Source organism: Petaurus breviceps, unplaced genomic scaffold, assembly GCF_028583685.1.
Source record: "Petaurus breviceps papuanus isolate PSGF00001 unplaced genomic scaffold, PetGlider_PUasm1.0 118, whole genome shotgun sequence".
NCBI lineage: Eukaryota > Metazoa > Chordata > Mammalia > Diprotodontia > Petauridae > Petaurus > Petaurus breviceps.
In genome coordinates this window covers 8,304,959-8,315,204 of record NW_027185616.1, presented here as the reverse complement: position 1 = coordinate 8,315,204, position 10,246 = coordinate 8,304,959, and the positions used below count along the sequence as shown (strand labels likewise).

The 10,246-nt window shown below is 41.6% G+C and overlaps 1 protein-coding gene across 2 annotated transcripts in view; it reads right to left on the bottom strand.

The window, feature by feature from the left end:
• CIITA (class II major histocompatibility complex transactivator) overlaps positions 1–10,246 on the bottom strand; it is an 81,072-nt gene that overhangs the window by 47,446 nt on the left and 23,380 nt on the right. The window contains exon 1 of one of the 2 annotated variants that reach the window (XM_069085882.1): positions 2,267–2,376. The exons of the other annotated variant lie outside the window; for it this stretch is intronic. Coding sequence (XP_068941983.1) covers positions 2,267–2,282 — 16 coding nt within the window. The 5' untranslated portion in view covers positions 2,283–2,376. Of the gene's footprint in view, positions 1–2,266; positions 2,377–10,246 lie in introns of those variants that run through there. 2 annotated transcript variants of the gene reach the window in all.

Here is a 10,246-nt window from a genome sequence, read left to right as displayed (position 1 = left end):
TATAAAAGGAAAGTGAAATGTCCAAGCCTGGAACCACAGAAAACAGTTGTCTCAAACTCTGACCTCACCTTGAACCATAGTCTTGTATTACCAGCTTCCTACAGGTTATGCCCCAACTTAACCTTAGATTCAGCATATCCTTGACCAAACTCCTCATCTGCTCCATAAAACAAACACAAAAATTGTTTTCCCTTCACAACTTCCCAAATTCTGTCTTTCAGTTTCCTCGAGCCAGTCTCTCTTCACTATCTATTGCCCAATCCTGTTCTTCCTTATTCCAAAATGTCTAACGGTCACCCCTTCCTTCACATTCCCACAGCTGTCACCTAGTTCAGGCCCTAATCACTTCATGCAAGGTTTACTCCATCTGCCTCCTTCCAATCTATACAGGGAGACTCATTTTTCCTAAAAGTGACCCTTCCTCAGCTCACTCACATTCCAATTTCTCAAAGCCAGTGGCTCCATGCTGCCTGACTGGGGGAAATCTAAGCTCCTCCACCTGAAATTTAAGGTCATTTACATCTGGGCTCACTCTGCTGCAACCACCTAGTCTCCTATGACTCCTCACTGCTAATCCTAAATCCAGTTAGGTGGGTCTCCTTAATGTTTGCCTCTTATGTCTTGTTTTTGAATGGTCTGTGCTTTTGTTTCTGTTCTTATTACCCCTCATAATGCTTTCCACAGAACTCTCTGCCCATCCTTCAAGGCAAAGTGATCTTTCCCTTCTTTCAACTCTAGCTACACTTATGAGCCTGTCATTTCACTGTTTGGTGCTTGATGATTGATTCTCCTCTATTTCGGCATTCCAAGGTTTTTGAGGGCAGAGACCTCATTGAATATTTCTCCAGATGGTTCACAATTCCTAGCACAGTCCTAGGCACATAACAGGTATTCAGAAAACGCTGAGATTTACTAGTTCTTCCTTTGTTTGCTTGCTTTGGGAGGCACTTCCGCTCCTGCGACTCTGCTTACTCCTCTGGGAAGAGTAGTCCATCTAATTGTCTATGGCCGGACTCAAACTCAGGAAGATGAGTTTGCCTGACTCCAGGCCTGGCACTCTATCCACTGCCCACTTAGCTGCCCAAATTGCAAACAAAAGGGAGTCCAACTTCTTCTCCAGAGCCAATTTTAAATCTCGGTCCATCCGTGGGAAATGAGACCAGAGTGACATTGTCGACGTGGGGCTGTGTTTGGGAGCCTGGGAAGACCCCACTCACCCTAACCTCTATATCATCTATCTCTATCTTCCTCTCCCTTCTGCGGTCCCTACATCCCCTTGCCCCTTTTTTCCACAGTTAAAATTATGGTGGAGCTGTGTGCAGGGAAAGCAGAGGGGAGGATGAGCCCTGGGATGGGGCAGAAGTTCAAGCGTGAGGAGGCTAATCAAACTGGAATTTCCAAGTCACAGCCCTTTCCTTCCCGCGCCCTCCCCCTTTGTCTCCCTTTCATAGCCACTCCACCCTAGACTCCAGAAACCCGAACTCCCTCCAGTCACCTTCGAGGGGCTGCTCCGCTTAGCTCCACTTCTGGGATATACAGAGCGTTGGTTGGGTCACTGCCACAAGCGGCGTGGCCATCACCCAACCCCAGCCCAACCGCTTCTCCCAGCTCCCCAGGGGTCGAATTTCCCTCCCTCCGATGCACCCTTCTCCACTTTCTATTCTGCTTCTAGAATCCCCAAAGTCCGGAGGTGTCTCAGAGAAGTAGATTAAGCCAGGTGGGGATGGCAATCTGGAGTACTAGAAATAGCACCGCCCAGCACTGTCCCTTACTCCCTAATACTCCCAACTCCAGGATTTTCCCACTGGAGGCATTTATCCTGTGAGATTTCTTAGAGCTAGTTGCGTTGTTAGAACGAATTTGAAAAAGCCTGTCCTCTCCTCACAACCTTTGTGTGGGGACTAAAATATAGCAAGGTTATTTTGGGAAGTCTAGACTCCCACAATTTTATATTCATTGTGGAAGCCTGGAGTATTTTGACAGAGAGCAGTCTGGGGGGGGGGGGGGGGGGGGTCTGAGTTTGGAATCCGGCACGAACTAGACTCTGAACAAGTTATTTCAACTGATTCAATTTCCTCATCTGTAAAATGGAAGGGGAGGGATGGAGTCAAAGACTGTTGAACTTCCAGCTATGAAGCTATAATTCTAAACAGACAGGTAGACAGACAGACAGATAGACAGACACACACACACACAGCTTCTCTGGCTACAAATTGGAAATCTATTCACATGGCCTTGGTCAGCTTCGCCCGGCGCCCGCACCTACCACGTAACTGTCGCATCCTCTCTCCAAGTTGCAGCCGGGACTTGCGCTCTGGTTAAGGCAATGGCTGCCTGTCTTCTGCCCTGTGGCACAGGTTTGGGCCAGAGTTAGGCGGAAACTAGCCCCTTTCACTCCTCCTTCCCGCCTCCCTGGCTTAGTGCCACCCACCTCTCCTAGCCTCACACCCCTCCCCCATCCCATTTTCAGTGGGTTAGTCTTTATGTTGCATTTACTCAAACTCCTTTCGCTTTCTATTTTAGGATAAACCTTCTTAAAGCTGCCTTTAGGACGGCATGGGGGTGGGGTGGGGAATGGTGAGTCTCGGACCTAAAGAGCACCTAGTTCCCTTCTCCCCCCTCCCCCCCCCCAGACACAGTCACCCAGGGTCCGCATCCTTCTGTGCGGGTGCTCCTTCTACTCTGATTGAATCTGTCCTGCACCGAACTGGGTGATCTGCACACAATAGAGGCATACTGTCGCCTTCAATGAATTAGCTTGAAGGGAGAACTCCCTCTCACCCAAAGATCCAGTTGTATACCCTTGCACACCCCAAGTCATACCCACTCTTCACATTCTCACATTTGCACGCTCTGTCCCTTCTCCAATAGTGCCATTCCCAACCCAAATCTTTCTGTAGTCCATCATCATTTAACTCAAAACTTCTGCCACTATCAAGCTCTGCCGTTATCCCAAGGCGAGCAGGTTGGCGCCACAGGGTTGAACTTCCTCACAGCCCTTCCGGACTATCTCTCCTGGAGCTGTGCGCAGCTCCAGGTTACCTGCCTTACGGCCTCAGAGTAGCCTGCACTACTGTTCATAGCTGTCCTAGGGCAGAACCAGGGCGACCGCCACGCTCCTGAGCAATCCCAACCCTTTTCCCACACACATGCCTTAGCCCAACTTCGACAGCTGGTGGACAAGTGATGTGCCCTGGGGTTAAATGCCTTAGCCCTAGGAAACTTGGAAGAAGTCAGAGCCGTGCATCCTCCTAAGAGGGTTGCAAGGTTCTGCGGCTGGCTAGAAGCCTTAGGTGGCCAAAGACACTTGGCATCCCAAGCAGTGGGAATCAGATCTTTGGGGAGAAGACTTAAGGCATTTGCAGTCGGTGCAATCAGTCCTCAGTCGCTGGAAAGCCCTTGATCTAGACAAAACCCCAATTACTTTTGAACTGTTGAGTTAGAGTCTATCATGCCCAGGTGTAAAGGTTCAAAACCTAGCCTAGCCACTGCTTGATCTTTGTACAATTCCATGGGCCACACCTTTAAAACTGTAACCTCATTAAACAACTTGAAATAGAGAATAACAAACTTAAGAAAATAATTCTTTGAAAACCAGAATTGGGCTAAAGGAAGCTAATGATATTCTAAGACACCAAGATATAATAAAACAATATCAAAAGAATGAAAAAATAGAAGAGAATGTGAAACATCACATCAGAAAAACGAATGATCTGGAGAACAGATCAAGAAGAAATAATGTAGGAATAGTCAGACTACCTGAAAATTACAATAAAAAAGGAATCTTGATACCATATTACAAGAAATTCCCCGGGAAAGTTGCCCCGAAGTTTTAGAACAAGAAGGCAAAGCAGAAATGGAAAAAGTCCACTGATCACCACATGAAAGAGATCCCAGGAGGAAAACCTCCTGGAATATCATAACCAAGTTTCAAAACTCCCATGTTAAGGAGAAAATATTGGGAACAACAAGACAAACAAATCCAAACAATTTTTCATGGAGCTCCATGTATCATGGAGCTACAATAAAGATTACATAAGATCTAGCAGCTGTTGTTTTGAAGGCTTGTAGGACTTGGAATATTATATTTCATAGAGCAAAAGAGCTGGACTATGATCAAGGGTAATTTACCCAGAAAAGTTCACTATACTCCTGAATGAAAGGAAAATGGACATTTAATGAACTGAAAGACTTTCCGGTATTTGTGCCAAAAGCAGCAGAACTTGAGGAAAAATTCAACATATGACATTCAGGAGAAATTGTTTGCTTCTTACGTGTGAAAATATTGACAGTATTCTCATGACTGTCATAATTATTTGGATAGTTTGAAAAAAAAGGCTGATTTGTGTATGATGAGGTGATTAAAAAAAAAAAACTGTGTAGAGAGAGATAGGAAGGAACAATTATCCCATACAAAAGAGCCTGTCTTTGGATACAGAAGAAGCTAGTAGGGAGGAGGAGGGCAGGTAGTGATGGAATTTTATTCTCATCAGGAATGGGTTTAAGAGGGAAGAACATAAACATCTAGAAAGGTATAGAAGTCCTCTGAAAACAGAAATAATAAGAGGGCAAGTGGATGGGGAAGGGAGGGACCCTTGGAGGGGTGGCTAGGTTAAGGAATAGGAGGGCAATTAGCAGGTAGAAGTAAAGCAGAGGAGTGAGGAGGGATAGGAATAGGGTGAGAAAGCTAGTGGGGAAAAAAGGAAGGAGGAAAACACACAACAAGCAATTATGACTTAGAGTGTGAATGGGATGAATTTACCCAGAGCTTCTACTTCCTCAATATTAAAATGGGTGAACTGAGGGACATATAAGAATTAGATCCCAAATATCCCTTCCAGCTTTTCCATTCTGTGCTTCCAAGTTATTTCACCTTTCTGGACCTAAATTTCCTCATTTGCAAAAGGGGTTAGTCTTGTATAGTGCAAAGAGTACGGCATCTGGAGTTGGAGGACTTGGCTCCATCTCCGAGCTCCACATCCTACTTTTTGACTTGTGTGGATTCTCTTTTCTTTTCTGGGTTCCAGTTTCCTCATCTGTAAAATGAAGCAAGCAGGATTGGATGATTTCTAAGATCCCTTCCAGTTCAAAATGCATTGATCCTAAATAGATGATCTTGGACTACACTCATTTCAATTCAATAATCCACCTGCTGTGTGCCAGACACCTACTATGTGACTGTGTTAGGAATTGGAGACACAAAGGTGAATAATAACAAAGTCCACAAGGAACTTACAATGTATTGTAAATATGTGTATAAATAAATAAATAAATGTAAATATATTTATAAATAAATATAATGCAAGATAAGAGTGCAAGACTTCAAGGTGCCACCTAGTTGCCCCTGTACTGACTTTTTTTGGTCCCGGCCACCATCAGGCAGGTCTCCTCAGCACTTGCTCTTCCATATGACTAAGGCATGAAATTCAAGCCTGAAAACAAGGCAAGGAAAAAAATAGGCAAGGAAAGAAAAGTTATATTTTGTCTTAGTACACCTGACTCAGGACTGCACTGGTTTGGAGAGTCGTGCTGCTATGGGCTTTTCTCTAGGTCAAGATATACTTGGAAATGCAACTTTTCTCTTATAGTCAAATCATCTTCTTGTCCCTCCTGAGTTGGAAAATTTTCATTCCACTTCCCTCTACCTCTTTTTTTTTTCCTTAATTTTTAACTTCTTACTTTTAGTCACCAGATCTGAGTAGGTCACCTGAGTGCCTGGGACCTAGGTAGAAGTGTGTAATTGGCTCTCCTAGTGTTTAGTATTCTGATTGTCTGGAAGCTCAGAGCCTACTTGACTGATGAACTGGAATGTTAAATACTAAGGAGAGAACCCTCAAAGAACCAGTAACTCAGGCCATTTCTGACTAGGTACTCTTCAGCCAGTACTTGTTCCCTCCTTCTTTAACCAGAGCCCAGAGCCCAGAACAAAGAGCAGAGAAACCAGCTTGCAAAGGAGACGACCAAGGAATCAGTGGATTACTCTTGCAGTGAGCTAAGATTTTCTTGCCCAGCTGTCTAGACAAGTCTCACTTTGCTGATGCTGCTTCAAACTATTGCCTGAGACATTTCACTTCACTATTGTGACTCTATCAAATGACCAGAGAACTTTGCTATCTCTCTTGAGTACAACTTGAAATTAGAATCATGAAATGACTGAAGAACAGATGCATCACAAATTGGCGTCAGATGCCTGTCTTCCTTTGTCAGAATGACATTATTTGGGAAATGGAAATGAAGTGTTTGGGAGTGAATAACCATACCATGATTACTATAAAGTAATAGATTAGATGTTTGTAGAACTTGAGAATTTCCACTAGGTGAGTGAATAGTTCTTTGAACTTCCCTCAGCATACTCACATGTTTCTGTGATCTCCATCTTCAGGGCAATTTCCATTGAAATCCATTTTAAACTGTATATGATATTGCTATATGGACATGTTGGGGTTAGTCATTTAACTTTCTGATGGCAGATTGTACCATGAATTGAACTTTAAGTCTACAGCCACACCCTTATTAGCATGATTTTGGGGTGAGGAATCAGAAAACCTGAGTTCTAGTTTTGACTCTGCCCATTATGTACCCTTTCCAGACTTCACTTTCTCCATATATAAGATGGGCATGATAATACCTCTTCTGTGTCATATCTGAATTTATTCAAAAGCACTTAAAGCCTTTAAATGACATTGTGGGTAAGGAAGATGGAGAGATAAATGAGAAATGTCAACCAAGTAAGTTTCAAAAAAGTACTTTATTCTATATCAAAATAGTAAAGGGGTAGAGTGTCCAGAGTACAAAAATTGAAAAACCCCATACCCTGCACCCTCTTTTTGATAGATCCCAAGGGAGAATGGTTTCTAAAGTGTATATTGTACATATGTATCGGGTTTTACTAATAATAACACCTAGCATTTATATAGCACTTTAAGTTTAAGGGTATTTTACATGTATAACCTCATTTGATCCGGACAATAACCTAGCGAGGTAGATGCTATTATTATACCCATTTCCCAGAAAAGAAACTAAAGCTGAGAAAAGGTAAGTGATTTGCATAAGGTCACACAGCTAGGAAGCGTCTGAGTCAGGTTTAGAACTCAAATCTTCCTGACTCCTTATTCAAGCTGCAAGTAGTGATGCTATCTTTGTGTCTTAAAGATCCTTCCCACACCAGTAGAAATTCATTCTCTGTAATTTATGCTCTGGATTGTGATTGTGGTTGCTTTTTTCAAGGCTTTCTTGTACCTTGTCTTTTGTTTAATTGGCTACTCCATACTTTCATTTCACTTTCTCTTCTCTGGTGTTACCATATGCTATATCCCCAAACTATTGTTACACCATCTTAGAAAATGACTTTAATTTATGCCTACTGGCTCATTGATGTTAAGGGGGAGCCTCCCCAGGGAGGGTGGTTCATAAGCTATAATTTCAGAAAAAGAGGGACCCCAGAGAATAGCCCTTGGAATGCAATAACCTCCTGGGGACTCAAATTGCTTGTGGTAATGCAAGGGAGGAAGCATCCAGAGGGGGTGCTACATGAAAATCCATTCTGATTTTAAAGATCTTCAGAAAAGAATATTTCAGTTTCCCTGAGTACCTTTTTATAATGTTTGACATCATCACATGTCAGGAAAATCATTATCTGCAAATGTCGATTATATGTAGTTTCTGACATATTTTCTCTTGATCTTTCCTCCATGGAATGAAAAGGACTAATTTCCACTCTCCAAACAATTACCCATCAAAGATTCACCCTCAAGTTGCTCCCCAGGCAGCTGTTCCTAAGATACAAAGTTTCATTCTAAAGAAAAAAAGTTGATATTGGAAGGTACTATGGAAATTAGCAATAGAATTATAGAACTTATTTTACCTCCTTCCCTGACACTGGATAAAGTGTGAGCCCTTAATTTCATATGTGGTCTTCAGATTTGCCTTCTAATCCAATTCAACCCGCATTTATTAAGCCCCTACTATGTGCAAGGTCCTGGGAATACAAAATCCAAGTGAAAAACAGGTCCTGACCTCATGGATCTTATATTCTACTTGCTATGACAATTGAGCCAGCCAACCCTACCAGTCCCCATCCCCCAAACCATGACACTATGGCAGTTTCATGCTGTCTTAGATATGCTGATTCTGATGCCACACACACTTTGCTTTGATTCACTCTTCAGTTTATAGATCCTAGTTTGTCTTGACTATTAACTCTGTCGGCTCCAGGCTTGGACCATCGGTAGTACACTCATATTGACTGATTACTTGCTGTCACCCTATTTTGTTTCATGGTCCTTGGTTCCTGTCCTTCCTAGTTTCAGAGGGCTCCTATAGATCTTGGTTTTCATGCTTTTACTTGTCTCCATGACAATCCTTTGGCCCTTCGTCATGCTTCCCATCAGGTGTGAGAACCAGAACCGAACACTGTGCTATGGCAAAGATATGACTAGGTTTGTAGAAAATGTGATGGGTAGGTGGATGTTCCCATGCCATGTGAAATATATCATTAGAAAAAAAAACCTGATTTCGAAAATAGATTGAGGAGAAATAACTTAGGAATTATTGGACTACCTGAAAGCCATGATCAAAAAAAGAGCCTAGACATCATTTTTTCAAGAAATTATCAAGGAAAACTGTCCTGATAGCTTACATCCAGAGGGCAAAATAAAAATTGAAAGAATCCATGGGTCACCTCCTAAAAGAGATTCCAAAATGAAAACTCCAAGGAATATTATAGTTAAATTCCAGAGCTCTAAGGGTAAAAGAAAAATATTGCAAGCAGCAGGAAAAAAAACAATGCAAATATCATGGAGTCACAGTCAGGATTACATGAGAGTTAGAGGCTTCCATGTCAAAGGAGAAAAGGGCTTAGAACATAATATATCAGAAGACAAAGAAGCTAGGATTATAACCAAGAATAACCTACCCAGCAAAACTCAGTGTAATCCTTCAAGGGAAAATAGATATTTATTTAATCGATTGAAAATATTAATTTTTGTTTTCAACATTCTCTTTTGTAAGATTTTGAGGTCTAAATTTCCCCCTTCAATCCCTCCTCCCCAAGATGGCATGCAATCTGATATAGGTTATACATGTATTAATATTAAATATATTCCCACATTAGCTATTTTGTGAAAGAAGAATCAGAATAAAAGGGAAAAACCATGAGAAAGAAAAAACAACGAACGAAGAAAGAGAAAATATATGCTTTGATCTACATTCAGACTCCATAGTTCTTTCCCTAGATGTGGATAGCATTTTTCCATCATGAGTTTTTTGGAATTGTCTTATATCATTGTGTTGCTCAGAAGAGCTAAGTCTAACAAACTCGGTCGTCACACAATGTTGCTGTTACTGTGTACACTGTTCTAGTTTGGCTCACATCGCTCAGCATCAGTTCGTGCAAATCTTTCCAGATTTTTTCTGGTCTACCTGCTCACCATTTCTTATGACCACAACTTGTTCAGCCATTCTCCAATTGATGGGCATCCACAATTTCCAATTCTTTGTCACCACAAAAAGAGCTGCTATAAATATTTTTGTAATGTGAGTCCTTTTTCCATTTTTATAATTTCCTTGGGATACAGACATAGTAGTGGTAATGCTGGATCAAAGGGTATGCACAGTTTTATAGCCCTTTGGGCATAGTTCCAAATTGTTCTCCAGGATGTTTGGATCAGTTCACAACTCCACCAACAATTCATTAGTGTTCCAGGAAAATAGATATTTAATGAAATAGAGAACTTTCAAGCATTCCTGATGAAAAGACCAATACTGAAAAGAAAATTTGACATTCAACCACAGGACTCAAGAGAAGAAAAAAAAGGTAAACATGAAATAGTAATCATAAGAGAATCAATAAAATTAAAATGTTTATATTCCTATATGGGAAGATGATACATATAACTCCTAATAACTTTATCATTATTAAGGCAGTTAAAAGGAGTTTACAAAAATAGAGGGCATTGATTATATTGAAATGATCTCCCAAAAAAATGAAAGAGTGAGGAGGGATGAATTGGGAGGAGGGGAAAGGAGAGGTAGAATAGAGATAATTTTCTCGTATAAAAGAGGCAGATAAGGAAGAACTTTTACAATGGTTGGAAAATGGGGGTGGGTAGGCCATGCCTCCACCATACTGTCATCAGAATTGATTCAAAGAGGAAAGAATATATATGTATATACACACATATACTCACGCTGTTGTGTATGGAAATGTAACTTATCCAAAAGGGAAGTTGGAGGGGAAGGGGATAAG